The sequence below is a fragment of the Ambystoma mexicanum genome, chromosome 2p, assembly GCF_040938575.1.
Source record: "Ambystoma mexicanum isolate Mex_15411 chromosome 2p, UKY_AmexF1_1, whole genome shotgun sequence".
NCBI classification, from domain to species: Eukaryota; Metazoa; Chordata; class Amphibia; order Caudata; family Ambystomatidae; genus Ambystoma; species Ambystoma mexicanum.
This window is the reverse complement of record NC_090923.1, coordinates 1,205,011,982-1,205,033,618: the sequence shown is the minus strand read 5'-3', so window position 1 is coordinate 1,205,033,618 and position 21,637 is coordinate 1,205,011,982. Positions and strand designations below refer to the sequence as shown.

Sequence of the window (21,637 nt, the reverse complement as noted above, 5' to 3'; positions counted from 1 at the left end):
GCATAGCCAGACGTCTTGTCTGGAGAGTGGTGCATAGGGGCATCGGGCTAAGCCGTGCTGCACTCTGGCGACAGAAAGTTTCCTAAGAGCAGCTGCCCTGGGAAGTTAAGGAATCCACTAGTACAAAGGTGCAGGATCTAGCCAGTCGGGTCAAGGCATAGTTTTAGACACTAAATAAGGTGCAGTCCAAGCAGATGGGTGGGTAAACAGGGCCTAAAAAAACATTACTTTCCTCAAACATTTAATTACATCTCATTGCTTCCCTATAAACCAAAGGGTACACAAATCCAAACAGCCCTGTATTCAGTTAGCACTTACCATGATTGGCGATGATGCAACCTTGACATTTGAGGCCAGTGTAGTGGTCCCAGGTGACATTGTGACCGTTTTCACCATGGTGGTACCAGCAGGAACTGTCATCATGCCAGGGGTGGAGGAAGGTGGGATCTTTTGAGTAGCAGCTGCTGCCGCAGCTAAAGCTGCCATGCCACTCATTTGTGGACTACTTCCGATAGCCTGCATTGCAAACAAAAATGTGGATGGTGATTATACACTTAAAAGCACCTTTTGTACACAGGAATAGATTACTTACTCATAGAAGCGGCAAACGCATACACAATACAACTGGCTGCCATAGAGATAATAGGCTGGTCAGATTGTGACTGCTAGAACTTGATCTGGGACCCATTAGATTCCTACCCCCAATATTATGGGGAAACTCTGGTCGAGGAAATAAAGAGCTACTTCTCAAGCAATGATACGGGGGAGGGGGGGGGGTTTGGTGGAGGTGGAAGCTAGCATTAAACATAGTATGGAAGGTGGCAAAAGCCAAGTTATGGGATGTCCTGATCTCAGAGGGAATATTCAGAAAGAGAACCAGACAGTTAAAAGAACGAAATAAAAAGGGAAATCAGAAAGGAGGAAGCCGTCCTCCAGACCCAGACAACTTGCAGGCAAGAAACCCTAGCAAACCTTGGAACACTCCGCAAGGAACTAGGCGAAATATGGCACAACAAAGTGCTCATTCAACTTAGGTACTTAAAGCAAAGATTTTAAGAGAAAGGCGACAAGGCCCCGTTAGGGAGAATTCTCAGAAATGTGCCAAATACCCTCTTTACCTTAAAGCCCCCCAGCAACCTTGCTGGATTTGGAGGACATGATTTCTTTACCTGAGGGAGAGGGAGAGCGACACCCATTTTCCCCACTCTCTCATGAATTTTAATGTGATTTTTAACTGTTTCTTTTGGTTGTGGAGTCTGACAAACTCCATAGGCATCATCTTTTACATTGTGTCACATAGCACCTTCAGTGCAGTGGCACAGGGAAGTCTTTCGATTTCCCAAAGGTTTAATACTTTCTCTGGGAAAAACTACTGTTTCCCAGAGCAGTAAAGTGAAATTGACTTTACTTACCATTGTAACTTTCTAGACCCAGCACACTATCTTACAATAGCGTGCTGGAGGGGTTAGTATCCCCTTTGTCTAGCTTCTCAGGTAACTTTTTTATATTACCCTTTCCTCACTGAATGGCTAGTGGCAGTGGTTTACCTTTTAACTACCTTGGTGTGCATTTGCAGCTGCAGTAAAGCACCCAAGGGTGGCATTTTGGTCAAAATGGCCCAGCCTTTTTTTTCACCATTTCTTTGTGGAAAGGTCCTTCTTGAGATTTACTCTGAGCGCCAAACCAGTTTTGGTCCCTTTGTTCGCTATGCCTTTGGCAGGATTCACAAGTGAAGCCCGTCTCTGGCTCCAGGGTGTCTGCTGGGGGCAGGAAGTGAGGGAGGTGCCCGAAACTACCTGTGCTTAGTCTCCTAGGAGATCCAAATGCACTCTGTGGTGATTGGCCAGCTGACTGTCTGGCAAGGACATCCACCCTGCTGGGTGACTGACCGCTAGGATGGAATGAAGGGGAGAAACCTGCATACAAAGCAAGGCTTTTTGGCGTGTAAGGCAGAGTTGACCACTGGACGAAGGAACCAAAGAAGAACTTTAAGATGATGCCTGCTGCAACTCCTGGACAGTTGGTTTGCCCGGTGAAGCCTTGTTACTGTGCTGAAACTCCAAATTCATATCGACAGAGAAGCCCCTAAAAGGACAACTTTTCCCTTTGAGTTGGTGGGACCAATCAACTCCAAAGCCAGCCACCTGGACATCCTCTCGGAGCTGGTTGAATTTCCACAGAGCTGCTGCCGGAAACCGAAACGCCAGGGAGTGAAACACCAGATTGTGTGTGTTGCTTTTAAGTTGTCCAGGAGCTCCAGGATGATCCTCTGGACTCCCAGGAAGCAGGACTGACCGAACCTGAGCCACCTCAGAGTGCTGGACCCCAGATGCAAGGAAAGTCCATCTCGACAGCCAGAAACCATGGTGTTGCCATTTGCGGTAGACGTGAGGAGTTGAAACACTGAAGTGCCACTTGTTTGAAGATTGCCGGTTGGGGTCAGTGACTGTTCCATTACAGTGCAGGAGTCCCCAGAAGACACCTCTCTTGTCCCCACGACTGAGGGCCAAGAACACCAGGATCTGCAGAGCTGCACAGCAACAGAAGCCATCTGCTGCACTTTTCTTCAACCTAAAGATACTGTACAGTCTAAGAACTTCCCTCTTGTTGAAACCTTACTTGTCCTCTGCCGGGACTTGTCTTGGTTACACTGTAGAGCTGCTAACAGCTTCTTTACTTCACAAGCCTAACCAGCTTGTGGCACTGCTTTGATTTCACCCTTTCTACAAAGGCTTCTAAAACATTGTGCAAGACTTACTTACCTGCAAGAAGCGCTTCAGTTCACCAAGACGTGCCCAATTGACTCTGGCCTAGACTGGCTCCCTGAATGACTTCTTCCCTCCAACATTGTGTTTTGTCTTCCTTCTGTTCTAATAATCTTTTTCTTTTACATACTCCAAAGTCTGATTGTAAACTGAGGGTGCATGAAGTGTCTGTGTGCCATCCCAAAAGGGTACTTACTGATATAGAAATATTAAGAGTATGTATTTTGGAGTGTATTTGGGTGTTATTATATTGCCCCCTTCTGAAGAAGGGTTACACTAACTTAAATTAATAATTGTTTAATCAAGAAACCTTGTGTGTAAGAGTTTGAAGCTCACATTGACTCCTCTTGAGATAAGCCTGGCTGCTCAACACGCTACCAACCTGTATAGTACAGACCTCTACCAAAGGTTTGGTTCCTATTGCCAGGAGGTTAGGGTTGTTGTAGTGCACCCAAGGGGTACTGCATACAATCTTGCCCAACAATTGGTCTTCAGCCCTTGGTTCCGGAGCCTCAGTCGCTTTGGAACCAGCTCCATTGCCCTTTTTCTTAAAAAGAGGCCCATACTTCCTGTAAGGGCTGAGGGATGTGCTACTCCTGCCAGGCCACCGGTGGTATCCGGGCACTTCTGCTGGAATTTTAGAGTGTCCGTGAGCGAGAGCATCCAGCACCCATCGGTCAGTCGAGATCTTTTCCCACTCGCTGCCTAAGCCTGCCAGCCTGCCAGCCAGCCAGCCTCCCGCTGGGATGCATGGGTGAGGGCCAGACGTCCTGACCGGTTCATTCCTGCTTCGGCCTGCGTGCTGCCTTGGGAGCGACGGCCACCTCCGAAAGCCTTCGAACGACCCCTGTAGGCCTCCTGTGTCGTGTAACGGGAGGGCTGGTGGTACGAGGATGACCCCTTACTGAAACCTTGCGAGGACCCGCCGGATTTCCCTCCTGAGACACGAATGGAAGGACAATGTTGCTGAAGCGTGCAAAGAGGCATGGCCGTCTCCATGTCAGTCCTGATGGCTTGCAACGATTCGTCGACGGCCTTCCCAAAGAGATTGTCCCTGTCGAAAGGCATGTCCACAGCCCTCGCCTGAACTTCCTGCTGAAAATTGGTGGCTTTCTACCAGCCACAACGACAGAGGCAGACACTAGTCCCCATCTGTCGGAGCCCTGTGTCCGCGATGTCCTGGGCCACAGTGATGGCATAGTCTGATGCCACCTCGCCCTCTTGGGAGAATCTCCAGCGCCTCAACTCATTTGTCGTTGGGGAGGAATTCCAGCATCGGGGCAATCTTGTACCACAGCTCCCTGTCATAAATGGCCACGATCACAAGAGCATTCGCTGCCTTGACTGTCGTCATTGCAGATTAGATCACCTTCCTACCAACGGCGTCCAACTTATTCCCCTCGCTGCCTGGGGGAACTGAGGCTGAATATGAGGGATTTGAAGACGACTTTGTCGCAGCAGACAAGACCAAGTCCAGGGAGGGCTGCGACCTCAGGCACTTGGGTGCAAGCTCTGGCACCCCCATACTTCTTTTCCAGCCTGTCTCAGTGTCAGGGAATAAGCTTGCAGGGCCCACGTCATCTTTGGCATTCCCATCGACGTCTCCCTCAGCGTTTCCGCCGTTGTTTACTTCTTCAGCATTTCCGCCGTTGTTTACTCCCTCAGCGTTGTTGTTGCCTCCCTCAGCGTTTCCGCCGTTGTTGCCTCCCTCAGCGTTTCCGCCGTTGTTGCCTCCCTCAGCGTTTCCGCCGTTGTTGCCTCCCTCAGCGTTTCCGCCGTTGTTGCCTCCCTCAGCGTTTCCGCCGTTGTTGCCTCCCTCAGCGTTTCCGCTGCCGTCTTAGTCGCTCCCCACGGCCTTCGATCGAAGAGGAACCATCACTGCCCTAGAGCAGGGTAGATGCCTCTACTCTCTCCCCCTCTTTTTGCATCCTGAGGGGTCGGTCGCAGGCTCAGCGATGGCATCCTTTTCTCCAGTGTTTTCGCCACCGGTTTGGCCGAAGCCTCCCACCGGGGGGAGGTGGGGCGTCGGTCCACTCGGGGTGCCATCTGGGTCCCCTAGACCAGGTCAGCCCCTTTCACCTTCAACAGATCAGCCGCCACCAGCACGATCGAGGATGACTTCACCTCGACCACCTGGGTCTTCCGGGGCAGTTCAGGCACCATATCCTGCGCCTTGGCCCTCTCCGTCTTCTCTAGCAGGTTCCCTGGGTTAGCCGATTTTCTCTTCGGGGAGGAGCTGGAGCGATGATTTAAGAGGCAAAAGGTGAAGATGAGCACGCCCTGCTCGTCGCGGAACTCGCTTACAGTGCGATCCCAATGGAAACGGACTTGCAGTGCTTGGCATTGTCTTGGGCCTCCACAGATGGAGCGCCCTCAAAGGACTTAGAAGCCCGCTCCTCAGACTGCCCGGTCTGGGGTGAGGCATGTCCCTGCTTGCTACACTGGGTAGAGGCCTTGGCGTTGTGCCACGCTGCCAACCTACTGTGACAATACTTGACGGTGCGCTTGGAGAAACCAAGGCAAATTTCACAATCCGCTTCCTTGTGATCCGGATGGAGACAGTAGAGGCACTGTGAGGGTTTGTCCTCCACAAACACATTCCTTTATCCGCAGCCAGAGCAGAGCTTGAAGAGGGAACCTCTGTCCTCCTGGAATCTTAGACGAAACTCGATGACTCTTACCCTTGAGGGGTGCTGAAAGACACAGAAACAGATCCCTGCTTGCCGGTCAAGGAGTGAAAGAGCACACAGGCTTTGACAAAAATATGAACTTTTTAATGGAAAAAAAGCACAAAAACATAGAAAATCTCGAAGCAAAACACGAAGACTCCCAACACTTCAACGTGCAGTAAAAATCTGAAGATGGCTTCCAGAGGAGTGGCTTAGGGAGAGGGCATATATTGGTTGGGGGCAGTAGGATCCAGAGCTCAGTGAATGGTTTAGAGGAGAAATACAGTTTGTAAGTGAAAGGGAAGCAGTTTTTTCTTTTCCCGAGGATTCTCAGCCTGACGGGGAATATTCATGAGCATATGAATTCATGCCAGACCTCATGCAGGAGAACATCAATTCCTGACATCTGCTCGGTACCCTGCAAAGAAGAGCCTTTGGAAGTGCCCCAGGACCATCATGTGGCTGACCAGCTCGGAGTTTGGGCTACTGTGCTGCCAATGTTGCCGTTCCGAGTTGAGGCCTGGAGCTTGGGGCATCCTCCACTTGTCCTACAAGACTTACCTCAGCAAAATTATTATAGAGTCCTAGCATCAAGGGGACCCGAGATAGGAGGGAAAGTCTGACTGCGACGAGAGTCCCTTTGTGACACTGTGCAGTCCCGAGAGGGGTCCTGCATCGTGTTTTGCTTCATTCTTCCACTGAAAGTCCCCCCACAACTACCACCTACCCTCCCAGGCCACGCACCCAATATTCAATTTCCTTTCGTATTAGTCAGCAACTCTCCTGGCTACTGTATCCTCGCGTCCAAGAGTCTCCTCAGTGTCTTGGGCACCCTGATCAGAGACAGCCAGATCCGCTATTGACTTCAAGCCTCCACCCCCCCCCCCCTTCCTCTTGTTCTGTATTCCTACTTATCGCCTCCTGCCACCCCAATGTCTCAGCATTGGCCCATTTTAACAAGTCTCTCCAACACATCTGCACCGCTAGCCTCGTTTGGGCTTTCCATCCCATCGCTATTTTGCATTTTGCCAGTCTATATGCTAAATCCCTGAGCTTGCTCACATGTCTAGCCGTTTGGGTCTTGGGAAGCCCCCTAACAGACAAGCTATAGGGGAACCAACATCCAGGGTGATTTCTGCTTTTGCCAATGTTTGGGCTACCTCTCCACAAAATCTACGGATCTCTGCGCATGCCCAAACATATGCACCAGACCAGATTAGTCAATTTTCATAGCGTTCTTTGGCCATAAATAAATATTTTTATACATCTTGTCCAAGTGGAATTTGTGACTCCCATTGTGTGTACTCATTGTGGACCCTTTACAAGCTCACCACCTCTTGAGACTTAGCCTAGACCACTCGTCACTGCTACCTGGTTTGGCTACAGCTCCAAGAGTTGTCCCGGTCACAATATAGGTTGGCATTCTATACATCTGCCCCCAGACCAGAGTACAGAAAATCAGTGTTAACACTAACCTTCCCCCCAGAAAGTCAATGTATCCAGAGCTCTGATCCTCTATAGGCGGGATTACTGCAACAACGTCTTCCTCAATCTTCCTTCATCCTCCCTTTGTCCCCTTGAGCTAATCCAGAATAGGAATGCTAGACTTCTTCTTGGCTTAAAGCACAGGGACTGCATCTCTCCAGCCTTAATTTCTCCCCCACTGGCTCCCGGTTGCTGCTAGGATCAAATCAAGACCCTCTGCATCATGTTGCAGGGTCCCAGGCTTTCTGGGGCCTGGGACCCTGCAACATCCAACTCAGTCCTTAAATACCTCCATTCTAGAGCCCTTCGTTCTTCTAGCTCCAACTCCCTGCAAATCATACGCTTCTCTAAGCCAAGAGGTGGTGGTAGATGTGTCTCCTACATCTGGAATGGTCTCCCTGGCCCTCCCAGGCATGAGCCAGATAAGTTCCGGAATCTCCTTAAAACCCTCCTTCCCTAATCCCCTCCACCCCCCGCTAAAACCACCTTCTGCCTCAGTGACGGGCTGCCTGGTTCCCTCTCAGCCCTCACTGCCCAGTGCACCCCTTCCCTACACACACCTGCATTCCCTGGCACTTGCCTTCTGGGCTCCCCTTAGCACTCGCATTTCCCCTTCCCACCTTATGTAAGGAAGGCATGTTATCACCAGTAAGACAGAAAATTGATCATAGTTCAAGGGTGTGTGTTGAACTTCAAAAAGGATTTGAAAAATACCTATCTAATCCTAAATCTATACATGGGAGCAAGCTACAACCAGCAAATCATAACGCACTACACTTCACCAATAAACCTATTGCCAAACCTTACTACTAAATACAAATAGTGTGGGAAACAGTGTTGCAAAAAAGAAAGTGTTCACAAAAGGATCGGTAAGGATGCACAGGCCGTTTGCCTGCCGTGCCCACATTTTCAGCACGGGACAAGGCAGTATACTCCAGCTTAGCACAGTGTCCAGTTTCTCTAGCACAAGAATACAGATCATTAGCATCAGGGCTTTTCGTGACCAAGTCTCTTTGCCTATCAAAGTCTTCTTTCAGAGGGCCCGATAGGATATGGCATTTATAACGTGCCTATAACACAAGTGGTTCAAGGCGCGATGAGGCAAAGGAGGGGAAACAGGACAGACAGCGATCCTACTAGGCCAGGTGTCATTGAGATCGTGTAAGTGTAGTGGAGGGGGAAAAGGGGAAAAGTGCGGGGGGGAGGGAGCATTGCAGTACATGGGATAAAAGTAAAAAAAAAATAAGAAAAATAATAAAAGTGCGGCCAGCTGGTGTCAAGTGCAAGGGTAAGTGCACACATCAGGTGTCAAGTGCTAGTAGAGGCTGTAGGGATACAGAAACAGCCCAAGTGCAAGGGTTTCCAGGGGGGTAGTGCAGGTGTGCAACTGGCAGGGAGGGGTCCTGTGCCAGAGATCAGAGGGTAGCCAAGTAACCAGTGCAGTTTCAGATTCAGCCAAGAGATCAGCAGGGGAGAGGAGGAGAGAAAGCAGAAGCAAAGAGGAAGGTATTTAGGTGCTTCCAGAAGCAGAGGAGTTACTCCTCAAGTTTCAGAGAGGCAGTGAGGCTATTCCAGCGGGAGGCCCCAGCAGAATAACGAGGATTCTACCACTCACTGCTTGGAGAAGCAACTAACCCTGAGGGAGTTGGACTGATGAACAAAGAGCTCGATAAGGAAGATATGTAGGAAGGTATTGAGGTCCCAGAAGGCTTTGGGGACAATGCAGAGGGTTTTAAACTTAATCCTCACCGCCACTGGGAGCCAGTGCAGAGATTTCAGTCCTGGAGGGATACGATCCTTGGGCTTGAGGCCAAGGACAGGTCTCGCAGTCCTGTTTTGGATGAGTTGCAGAGGGCGGAGCGTAGAGGCAGGCAGATTTAGAAACAGGCTGTTGCAGTAGTCCAGACTAGAGAGAACCAGAGCTCTGGAGACAGTGAGCTTCTGGGTGAAGGAGAGGAAAGGAAGACTACCTCTGAGGAGGTTCAGCTGGTAGTGTGACTTCTTACAGACGGAGATGTGAGGAGAGAGGGAGTGTGTGGAGTCGAAGATGACCCTGAGGTTTATAGCCTCACAAGTGGGAGCAGGAAGAGGGTCAAGAGAGGCAAACCAGAGTGTGACAGGAAAGGAGGGAGCAGGTGTGCCGATGAGAAGACTCTTGGTCTCAGATGCAACAAATACTTTAATGTCCTTTTGGGATTTCACATGCACTCAGTTTCTCAGGTGATGCACTCTTCACCTTGGATCCCCCGAGCCGGGCTCCGATCCCTTTTAACACAATGCTCGTAGGATTTTCATATATCCAATTTCTTATGTGAATCACGGTTCACCCCGGATCCCCCTCAGCTTCTCTTCAACACAATGTATAATCAGTCTCCATCTGCCAGGTTTGGACCACCTTCATCTACTTTGTCAACTTTCTTTATACCATTAACATCGAAGACTTTCGATTGTGCATGGGATTTTGCTTGCCCCATTGCAGGACCACTTCAATTCACAATTCTTTGTCACTCTTTCAGTTGGATACCTCACAGAGACGTTCGAATGAGCATGCAGTGCCGGACCACTCGAAGGTATCGTATCTTGGCTTCAAAGTTCAATCACTCAGTCTCGGGAGGCAACGTGCTCGCCTTGGAAGCAAGACGACAGAGCAACACAGGTTCGATCCCCGGGTCCGCACTTAGAAACCTCTGGGTATTAAGCGGGTTATAAATAACCTAGGATATCATTTGTTAAAGGTTTACTCGTGTTTACCATCACATACGCTTCAGCTTTCACTATACAGGCTCCCCAACTCACCGGCTGTGCAGACTTCACTGGCGCTGCTTTGTTGTAGGAGCCAAGGACAGTACCACAGCGGCAAGCGATTCTCCCCGCCTTGACTGTCGGTGCGAAAGAGCCCCGGGTACCGCCGACACACAATACAGGATTCTTCAGTCTTGTACATGGTCTTATGTTTTCTATTCCCGAAGGTTCATGAAAGTAACGGTTCCTCGTCAAAAATAACAAGGGCACTTCCCTACTTGCGATCCCCTTCCGTTTTGCCGTCTTTTGCCTTGTATTAAACTACCATCTTGGAACTGCTGCTTCCTTGTGTGCTTTGCCTCGCCTTTTATCTGTGTGGGGAAGTGTAATGGAAGTCAGGTAGGAATGGATGTATAATGGTCAGTAATTGCCTGACCCTGCCGGACCATTGTATTGGGACATGTCAGGTATGCGGCACGGTGTTAGTCTGTTTACTCTCATGGTGAGCTGTTCGCGAGAAAGTGTTCATGTGGAGGGGAGAAAGTTCCTAAGTATCCTACCTGATAGAATGGGGTAAAGGTGTTACCGCGTCTCGCAATCCGTTGTGTCCCACTCCCAGGTGATCCCCCTAAACTGGTCCAGCCCGAGGCACTGGAACCAAAGGCAATGGCTGTATCCTGGTCACCTGGATGACAGATCCCAGGAGACTTCTTCAGGTTTCCCACACTTAGCACTTCGTTTTTGCACAGATAGGCAACTCACCCCACCACGCACTTCATGTTCTGCACTTGCATGATCTGAATGTCACAAGGACTAATAGGACTGTTGTATCTTTCTCCCTTTTATTTCTTGCAGCAACTTGAAATACCATTTGTTGTATAGGGGCCTAACAAATATCCAATAAATGACAAATGAACCCCGATAAAAACCACCAAACCTCAGCCTGGAGCACAAAATTAAGGACTTTAGCATAGATGGGCACCCTAACATTAAAGCCATGGCCAGAAACCCCAAATTACAAAGCAGTGCAGCTAACCTTCGAAACGTCCACCTTAACTATAGGTGTGCATTAGTCCTTGTTAGGAGATTTTTCCTTAAGTCCACTTGAGGCAAGACTTCATAAGAATATCCCAATGGTATACAGGTCCCCAACTGTTAGTATCAGTCTCTATTACTCATAGAACCGTGTTAGAGTGGCAGAGCAGTCAGGCATATCCTCTGAGGAAGATGTGAGCTGTAGGTAAGCACACTGAAGCAAGTTAGTAAAGCAGACCAGAGAAACAAATGCCTAGTGAAATATATATTATTTTCACACAGTGAAGGTTTAAAAATGCATAGATAATACATGGGAACACTTTTAGATACTTTTCAAAGGGCACGGCTTAGTTGGTTATTGCTTACAGTTACAATTGTTTCACACTGACAGTTCTACCGTACTATAGGTAATAACGCACACAGTTATACAGTCATTTTATTTAGTTAGCAAAAACACAGAAGAGTCTTTTTGGAAGGAAAACAGTTTGTTAGTCAAACCGTATCAGATATTAAGGTTCTAGAGGCAGTTTCTTTGCCCATAAAGGCTTTTAATGTCCAATTCACAACCCTAGCTAGTCTTATGGAGCAGCAGAACAAAGGTTCTTGTGGATACTTTCTACTCTCTAGTTCAAAAGATGCCTGGAGAATAGCAACGTCAGAGACCCTGATGAAGTACTCACAAAAGGGATACAAGCAGCAGCTTGTTTCAGAGTAAGAGTGGGCCCCTCTATATGCACTCCAATGCTCTGGAACAACTTCTTGGATCAAGGCAAGCAATACTTTTTCTCCCCACAGTACAATAGGTTAGAAGAAATGTTCATGGCTGGATTTGCCACGATGTGGCAGCGCTGGATCAGACCTCTGGATTCCTTAGTCTGGTGACGAAAGGCAGGACAATGGATGGGATCTCAGCAGCAGTCTCGAGGGAAGACCTCTGGCACAGATTTCTTCAGCTTCTCTGGTCAGTCTGGTTTTGGCGCCTTTTCTGCTACACTAAGTAAGGACAAAATGTGCCTGCTTAACCTTCTTAAATTCCTAGAGTACAGCACTCTGGTGAGGGGACTTGGATGAGTTGGATTGTGTCTTGGGAAGTTCAGCTAGAGCTCAGCAAAAACTTGCGTCGGATTCAGCCTTTGTATGACAACGCAATGTAATTGAGTCTGAGGTCTCCTGGTGTTAGGAAAGATTCCTCTTTACTGCATCTTTCCTTCTATTTTGTATCTGACCTGCTCTTTTTACAGACTAACACTCACGGGATTTTTGGTTACTCTAGATGTGCTAAATGGACAAGCTGGTGGCAGCAGTGACTATTCACAATTTGTTGGTGCATTTTGTTTTAGCCTCACTGCGTTATTAACTGTGGCTACTGGTCAAACATGGCCATACAACAAGATTTTTTCGCTTGTCCTTTGGCCATGTTGTCTTTTAGCCTTCTTCCTGGCCTGTGAGGCCAGGAAAATCCTTATATGGACTTCCAGTGCTCAGGAAAGCAGACGTTTTTAGCGGGCTGCTGGAGGGCTATGTGCATTTGCTGCCAGAAGTGGTCTGGGACTGTCTGGTCCCAATACACAAACTGGTGCCAGTGTGTCTGAGTGGTATGCACGAGTTTTGCCGCTAGTAGTCCTGATTGGACAAGTGCCAGGGAGTGGGGGGCTGATCGGTCATTGGCTAGTGGGAGCTGCTGGTCTAACCTGGCTTTTAGGATGAGAAGAGGACCTGTGCACCCACTCTAGAAAGGTCTTGGAAGAAACTGAAGGAAGCCAAGACTCCTGTCCAGCTACAAGACTTGCAAGGAGACCGTGGACCTGTTGGACAAAAGGCTTGGTGAACTTCTGCTGCTGCCCTGGTAGAGCCCTGTCCTGTGGAAGGTCTCAGGAGTTGTGACCCTTCGAGTGGAGGGAACATCCATTTTCACCATCAGCTTGCAGTCATACGAAGAGCCTTCGGAAGTGCCCCAGGACCGCCCTGTGGCTAACCAGCTCTGAATATGGGCTACCGCGTTGCAGACGTCGCCGAACTTGGGGGAGCTTTATCTTGTGCAACAGGACTTACCCTCCACGAAATGCCGTGGTCCTAGCATCAAGGGGACAGTAGTGAAAGACTGACCGTGTCAAGTGAATCGATTCAAGTCACGGTGCAACGGTGTCTGTAGTCCGAAACTGCTTACCTGCGTCCATTCCTGTCCTGAGAGAGGCCCTGCATAGAGTGCTGCTGCATTCTTTAACTGGGAGACCTTGGACCATCAGACACTGACCGGAGAGCTGTTCGAATCTGCAACCCCCCCCTGCCCCACGAGTATCAAGGGTTGAAGCTGGCAACGGGAAAAGCGACTTTGGAACTTCAATTGACCTAGCAAGTCCTCTGACGAATCAGAGTACGGAGGTGCGTTGTAGCAATACTTACCTGGCCCCTAAACCCACTTTTAAAAGTTTGGTAAATTTTAGAATACTTTGGCTTTGCCATTGCTTGTTCAAAAGTTGTGAACATGTTTGTTAGCTAGTTTAACTCGTCCCCCGACCCTCTGAACTGTTCACTGGTCCCCAAAGACCCTACCCTCATTTTTTCCAGCTTCACAATACTGGATATAACTTTGCTCAACTTTTGGGCACAAGTGTTAGAGAGAATTCTCAGAAATGTGCTAATTCCCTCCACCTCCGAGACCCCCAGCAACTTTGCTGGATTTTGAGGACTTGGTATTTTTAACCGGAAGAGTGTGACTTTTTCCCACTCGCGTATTTTATTATAATTTTGACGGAACAAGTTACTTACCTGTAACTGTTCTCCAGCATGGGTCTGGCATGGATTCACATGCTCATGAATATTCCCCGTCGTCAGGCCGGGAATCCTCGGTATAGAGAAAAAAAAAAATCAGTATCAGTTTCGTTTCTGATCTGTTTTTCTTAGTAGTAACCAATCACTGGTCTCTGGGTCACTGCCCCCAGCCAATGACTGCCCTCTCCCTAACCCCCGCCTCTGGCAGCTATCCTCAGATATGGTAGCACGAAAAGTGGCAGTATGACCAAGTGAAGAGCCGCAGAGGGGTAGGCGGGAGGGTTCGCATGTGAATCCATGCCAGACCCATGCTGGAGAACAACAGTTACAGGTAAGTAACTTGTTCCTTCTCCAGCATGGGGTCTGGCATGGATTCACATTCTCATGGAGAATACATAGCAGTACACACATGCACAACCACGGGAGGTGGCAACAGGCTCAACATTAAGCAATACAACTCAACATTAAGCAACTCTTACCTCCTCACCAGGATCACCTTAGGCGAACAGGTTCCGCAGCACTGCTTGGCCGACCCTGGACTCCTCCCTGAAGTCCCGATCGACGCAGTAGAATCTTGTGAAGGTGTGCGTCGACCTCCACGTCGCAGCCCTGCAGATGTCCAGCAGGGGCACACCAGACAGGAACGCCGTGGTAGCAGCGATCGCTCTGGTCGAATGGGCTCTCGGACAGCCGGGCAGCTGTCGGTTTGCCAACCGGTGACAATGCATGATGCAGCCAGAGAGCCATCTGGAAATGGAAGTCTTCGAGAGAGCCTTCACTAGATTCACAGTCCCAAAGTTCACAAACAGCTGTGACGTCTTCCGAAAACTCTTCGTGCGGTCCACGTAGAACTTCAGCGCTCTAGCTATATCCAGCGAGTGCAAAGTCCTCTCGGCCGGCGACAAAGGCAACAGGAAGAAAACTGGCAACACCAAGGGCTCGTTGAGGTGGAAGTCCGACGGCACCTTGGGCATAAAGGATGGGTGTGTCCTCAGCACCACCCTCGTGTCATGAAAAGCCAAGTATGGAGGCTTGCAAGATAGGGCCTGGATCTCTCCCACTCGACGTGCGGAGGTGATGGCCACGAGGAAAGCTGTCTTCCATGACATGAACTTCAAAGGCGCCGAATGCATAGGCTCGAATGGGGCCCCCATGAGCTTGGTCAGCACCACATTAAGCTCCCACGCCGGGGCAGGAGCCTTCACCGGCAGGAATGATCGGAATAGTCCCTTCATGAATTCTTTCACCAGGTGATGAGACCACAAGGACGCCCGTCCCGGTATATCGGGAGATTGCAGCCAGATGTATTTTGATGGAGGCGTGAGCCAGTCCAGCTTTGGCCAGCGACAGTAGGTATGGCAGTATTTGAGGGGGCGTAATCCGCAGAGGGTTAATCTTCTGTGCACGGCACCAGACAGAGAACCTCTTCCATTTATCTCCGTAGCACTTGAGTTGAGGACGCCCTGGCCTTTGCAAGAACCTCTCTGCAGTCGGCCGGGATGTCGTACCCTCCAAACTCTAGTACTGCAGGAGCCAGCCCTGCAAGTTCAGCGACTCCGGGTTGTGGTGAAGAATGGCGCCTCCTTCTCTGGAGAGAAGGTCTGCGTCAGTCGGCAGCTTGACTGGTGGGGACGTTGACAAGTCCAGAAGGATCATCCTGCACCGGGACCTCTTGAGCTGGTTGATGAGCCGGAGCAGCAACGGCAGCGGAGGGAACGCATAAAGAAATAGGCCGTCCCAGGGGAACGAGAAAGCATCGCCCATGCTCCTCGGCTGGGGGAACCTGCTGGCGAACCTCCGGCACTTGGAATTCGTCGCCGTCGCAAAGAGATCCATTTGGGGTTCGCCCCATCGTCGGAAGAGTCGATCCACTTGATCCTGGCGTAGTTCCCACTCGTGGCACGAGCGCAGCTCCCTGCTGAGTGAGTCTGCGATCGTGTTTTTTATTCCTGCCAGATGAAGAGGCACCAGAAACATCCCTTGGGCGACGGCCCAATGCCACAGATCCTGGGCTTCCTTGGATAGGGCCAGGGACCTGGTTCCGCCCTGCTTCCGGATGTAGAACATCGTGGTTGTGTTGTCAGTGAAGATCCTCACCACCTTGCCCTTGAGGGACGAAGAAAGGACCTGAGGGCCCAGAACACCGCACGGAGGTCCAAGATGTTGATGTGGAGAGATTTCTCCTCCGGGAGCCAAAGGCCTCTCGCGTGAAGATCTCCAGAGTCCTCCCCAACCTTCTAGGGAGGCGTCCGTCGTCACCGTCACCTGGTGAGCTGGGGTCTGAAAGTCCGTGCCCGCCGACAGATGGGAGCGGGTACCCCACCACCGGATCGCCTGACGGAACATCTCGTTGAGGGATCCTGTCCTCGAAGCTGCCCGTCGACTGGATACAGCGGGCGTCGAATAACTCCTGTAAGGGTCGCATCCGACGCATGCAAAGGCGCACCAGATAAATGCAGGAGGACATCATACCGAGGAGGGATTTGATAGATCTTACCGTGGCCATGTCCGTGGCCAGCAGACGCTGCACCTTGCCCAGAATGGTCCTGGTCCTTTCCTCCGACGGCGAGGCCAGCCGCGCCACTGTGTCGAGCTTGGCTCCCAGAAACAGGGCGACTTGCGACGGAACCAGGTGGGATTTTGGAAAGTTGGAGAATCAAAGGTCCGTGAGCAGCTGGACGGTCTTCGCAGTGTGCTCCACGGCGAGCTCCCTTGTCCTTGCCTGGATGAGCCAGTCGTCCAGGTAGGGGTAGACGTGGATCCCCTGTAGGCGCAGCCGCGCTGCCACCGGCGCGAGGCACTTGGTGAACACCTTGGGTGCCGACTTCAATCCGAACGGGAGGGCCTTGAACTGGTAGTGCCACCCTTGGACCACGAACCTGAGGAACTTTCGGTGTCTTTTTAGAATGGGGATGTGGAAGTACGCATCCTCCAAGTCCAACGACGACAGGAAATCGCCCTCCTCCAGCTGTCCCAGCACATGCTGGAGGGTGACCATACGGAACTTCTGTGCGTTGATGTACTTGTTCAGTCATCATAGGTCCAGGATGGGGCGCCATCCTCCTGTCTTCTTTTTTACGAGGAAGTACCTTGGGTAAACTCCGGAGCCCTGAAGCCTCTTTGGGAGGAGCTCGATGGCACCCTTCTTGAGCATCGCCCTTACTTCCAACAGTAGTTGAGGGATGTGATTTTCCTTCCTGGCCACGGATGGAACGCGAGGGCACTTCTTCTGAAACTCGAGGGCGTGCCCTTGGGCCAGGGCGTCCAGCACCCAACGGTCGGTGGAGATGGACTCCCACACGCTGACGAACCTCGCCAGCCGGCCTCCCACCGGGGTGCTTCGGCGGGGGCCCGACCCCCACGTTCGGTTCAATCTTGTTTGGAGGCCGCCTTGCCTCCTTGACCTCCCCGTCGACGGGCACCACCTGACTTGCCGCGTCCCCTGTAGGCTTCCTGGGACGAAGATATTGCCGCTTGGCGGTACGTGGAGGAGCCACTGCCGGATTCCTTGAAGGCACCCTGTCTGCCTCCAGAGCTCCGAAAGGACGGCCGTCGTCGTTGGGAGCACTCCCAGTGGCCGGGCAGTCTTTGTGTCTGTCTTGATGGCCTGAAGGGACTCATCAACCGCCTTCCCAAACAGGTTGTTCCCGTCGAAGGGCATGTCCAAAACTTTGGTTTGTATGTCCTGGAGGAAATCCGTGGCCTTGCGCCATCCTCGTCTCAAGCAAACGCTGTTGCCCAACTGACGGAAACCGGTGTCAGCGATGTCCGTTGCCACCGTGATGGCGTGGTCCGAAGCAATCTCCCCCTCCTGTAGGATTTCAAGGGCCTCAGCCCTTTTGGCGTCCGGAAGGAAGTCTAACAGAGGGGCGATTTTGAACCACAACTCCATCGTAGCGGGCTACGATAGCCAGGGCGTTGGCTGCCTTGACAGTCGTCGCTGCGGATGAGATGATCCAGCGTCCCATCGTGTCCAACTTCCTGCCCTCGCCGTCCAGCGGGGAAGTTGATGTCGAGGCCGATGTCCCCCCAGCTTTCTTCTTTGCCGCCGCCGAGACGACCGAATCCGGAGTAGGTTGTGCGCGAAGGCACAAGGGGTCGGGGACGCGGTACCTCTCGTACCGGTCCCTCTTTGCCGGCGCCGTGGCAGGGTTCTTGAGGAGGGCGAGCCCCTCATCCCAGATGTTATCAAGAAGCGGTACGGCGAGGACCGGCTTCCTTATAGCCTCACGCCGTTGGTATAGGAACCCTTCTTTCTTTTCTTCTGGGCAGAGCTGAAAAAGCTCGGATGCCCTGGAAATCATGGCATGAAAGGATCCAATCTCGTCAGGCGTGGTTGCCCGAGCAGGGGATAACGGGGGACACGTCACGTCGTCGCCTCCGTCGTCATCTGTACCTGTCGTAGCCGTGTCCGTGCCTGTATAATCCCCGTGGGTAGTAGACCAGGGGGGAAGGCAGAGCAGGCCGCAAAGGTGGGAGAGGTGGCGTAGGATGCGTCGTCGTCCTCTTATGTGGTGGACTCTCCGAAAGTCCTGGCTCCGTTTCCCCCGTCGGCTCTGGCTCAGGTACCTCCGTCGGGGGAAGGGGCAACCTTATCTCCGAGCATAAGGACTGAATCGCTGACAAAATGGCCGCCGAGGTGTCCTTCGGTGCTGGAAACGACGGGCGCGAGGGCTCTGGAGGAGCCTTGTCGGCGACACCGTCACTCTCGTCGTCGCCCTCGTCGGGATCCCTCCCGATGGGCTGGGCCTCTTCCACGACGTCGATGAGCTCTTCTTCAGTGGTCCGTATCTACGATGGCCACCAGCCCCTCCCCCACCTTTTCCAACGAGGACTTTGTGGGGGTCTTCTCAATGGGCCTGAAAGACGACTACCTCCGGGGTTGCAGGGAGACTGGGTCCTGAGGGCGCCTCCACTGGTGTAGCCACCACAGGCTGAGCCAGGGCCGCGGCGACATCCTCAATCAAGGTCTTAGCAGGGTGAATTAAGGCCATCGCCACCTTCTGGACACCTGGGGCCTTCACCTTGGGGGGAGGGTCCGAGCCTCGCTCCCCCTCTGCCGGAATCCTCGAGATCGACCGGGGCCTCTCCAGAAGCTTCGCCGGGTTCTCGGACTTCCTCTTACCTGAGCCAAAGCGTTGGCTCATGGTTGATGGCGCCGGGGAGGATGCGCCCTGCCTGGCAGCCAAGGAGCCCGACCGTTCAGCGCTCCGGGTGCCTGCGGACTCGCAGTGCTTAGCCTTTTGTTGGGCCCCCGTCGCCAGGGCGCCCTCACAGGACTTAGAAGACCGCTCGGACTTCTTTTTCTTCTTCTCGCCCAACGGGCTCTTCCCTTCCAGCCAGTTGGCGAGACGGAGGTGGCGATCCTTCATGGTCCGCTCCGACATGTTCCCACAAAACGCAGTCCTTCTCCGTGTGCGTCTTGTCCTCATGGAGACAGTAGAGGCATAACGAATGCTCGTCCTCCTTGAAAACATTCTGAAGCTGGCATCCAGGGCAGGTCCTGAATAGCTTCCCGGGCGTCGAGCTTCCTTTCTCCTGGGCCATGTCCGGGGTAGGCCTCAGAACTTCTGGAATCCTCCAAAAGCGTAACTTGACGAAATCTTCACCCTTGAGGGGCGTAGAAAACTCCGAAACGGATCCCCGTTGATCGGATGTAGAAACGGTGGAGCTTGAGGCTCTATTTAACCGAAAAATGAGAAAAATCTCCTGAAAAAGCACGAAAACGCAGCAAAAGCTCGAGAGCTGCAGCACGAGGACTCCCAACACTTGAACGTGCGGTAAAAATCTGAGGATGGCTGCCGGACGCGGGGCTTAGGGAGAGGGCAGTCATTGGCTGGGGGCAGTATGATCCAGAGACCAGTGATTGGTTACTACTAAGAAAGACAGATCAGAAACTAAACTGATACTGATTTTTTTTCTATACCGAGGATTCCCGGCCTGACGACAGGGAATATTCATGAGCATGTGAATCCATGCCAGACCCCATGCTGGAGAACACTGTTTTGGTTGTGGAGTCTGACAAACTCCATAGGCATCATCTTTTACATTGTGTCACACATCACCTTCAGTGCAGTGACACAGGGAAGTCTTTCAGATTTCCCAAAGGTTTAAATACCTTCTCTTGGATAAACTACTGTTTCCAAGAGCAGTAAAGTGAAATTGACTATACCTACAATTGTAACTTTCTAGACCCAGCACACACTATCTTACAATAGGGTGCTGGAGGGGTTACTTAGCATCCCCTTTGTCTAGCTTCTCATGTAACATTTTTTTATGTTACCCATTTCTCATTGAATTGCTGGTGGCAGTGGTTTCGTTTGAACTACCATACTGTAACTTTACTGCGGGCTGCGTTTGCAGCTACAGTAAAGCATACACGGGAGCCATCTTTGTCAAAATGGTGCCGTTCTTATTTTTTCGCCATCTCTTTGTGGAAATATCCTTCTTGAGATTTTCTCTGCACACCAAACCAGGTTTGGTCTGTTCAGGAGTGAAACCCGCCTCTGGCTCCAGGGTGTCTGGAGTAGGCAGGAAGTGAGGGAGGTGCCCAAAACTCCATGTGCTTAGTCTCCTATGAGACCCAAATGCACTCCGATTGGCTGGCTGACTGTCCGGCAGGGACAGCCACCCTGCTGGGCGATTGACAGCTAGGGTGGAATGAATGGGAGAGAACTGAATAAAAGGCGAATCCTTTGGCCTGGAAGGCAGAGTCGACCACTGGACGAAGAAACCGAAGAAGAAATTGAAAATGCCTGCTGCAACTTCTGGACCTAGTTTTCCCGGTGAAGCCCTGAGCAGTGCCAAAACGCGAAGTTCGCATCGACAGAGAAGCCCCTGCAAGGACGACTTCTCCCCTTGAGTTGGTGGGACCAATCAACTCCAAAGTAAGCCACCTGGTTATCCATCTCGGAGCTAGTTGAATTTCCACAGAGTTGCTGCTGGAAACTGTATAGCCAGGGAGAGGAAACCCAGATTTTGTGTGTTGGATTACCTTCAGTTTTACGTCACCGTTCACATTAGTGTGCCAATCTGCCCGCAAGGGTGCCTCTCGCCTCCACCCCAAATGGAGGGGTGTGGCACCTCATGCAGGTTAGCAGATACACTGGCCGTATGAGTGGAAAAGGAAGGCAGGTAAGGTTATGAAGGAGTAAATGGAAGTGGAGGCCAGATGTGAAAGGGACCGTGTACCGGACAAGCCCAGATCAGAACAGAGGTGCAGAAATGCTCCCACACCCCATCTGGGGAGATTATGCAAACCCATCGCCTCACTTCGAGACAGAAATTCCAACTAACCAATCCACAAACAATGTACCCCTCTGCATACACCTCTCTAACTCCAAACAACCACAAACCTACAGCACAACAAACCGCACATACTTCACTACATTGCAACAACAAAACATAAAACAGACTCCCAACAGTACACAACTACCACCAGCCGCAAACACCCCAGGGCCAGCCAACGGACCCACCGAGCTGTGGCCACTAACAGCACATCACTGCTCTCTTGCACTTGTCCAGCTTCCTCCCACTAACCCAACCTCTCCTTTTCCCCTCTTTCAGAGCTGCCAGAGCGCCAGGGGACCACTCTGGTGGCGATAGTGCATGGTACAAATGTCCTTTAACATTACAAGATTCCCCGGCGGTTTATGGTGCCCCTCAGCACCCCCTAAAGTGCAGCCTAGCATTTTCAATTTTTTTCTTGGTTTACCAAACCTCCCTTGGCGCAGGTGGGCACATTAGTCGACCAATCTGCCCCCAGGGTGCCCAAACCCTACTGCCCCATCCACTGGAGGGCATGTCTGATGTTTTGAGGATGCTTGCCCTCTGCCACCAACCCAAATGAAGTGTGGCGGCACCTCATGCAGCCCTCCCTGGGGCAGATTTCTACCCCTAGGAAGGGGCAAATGTGTTTTCACTGGGCGGTGAGGTTCAGTAGACCACCAGGGATGGCTTGCAAGGGGGGGGCCGTGATTGTAAAGTATTCGTGTAGATTTGTTTTTGCTGGGGTGACCGTAGATAACAAATGTTTGTTTTGTTTACAGCTTTTTCTACGCGAGCAGCTGCAACATTATGAGAGTACTTTTTTTATTATTCTACGGTTAGGGCCCACTGTCAGTGGGGTGGGTGAGACTGGGGCTGAATTGCGGGTGGTGTGGATGGGAA

The 21,637-nt window shown here is 51.4% G+C and overlaps 1 protein-coding gene across 3 annotated transcripts in view; it reads right to left on the bottom strand.

Annotated features, from left to right (window-relative positions):
- Positions 1 to 21,637, bottom strand: part of HCFC1 (host cell factor C1) — a 771,113-nt gene that overhangs the window by 379,855 nt on the left and 369,621 nt on the right. For all 3 annotated transcript variants that reach the window (XM_069645438.1, XM_069645439.1, XM_069645441.1), the window contains exon 10: positions 319 to 516. In XM_069645438.1, the coding sequence (XP_069501539.1) occupies positions 319 to 516 (198 nt within the window). The remainder of the gene's footprint in view (positions 1 to 318; positions 517 to 21,637) is intronic.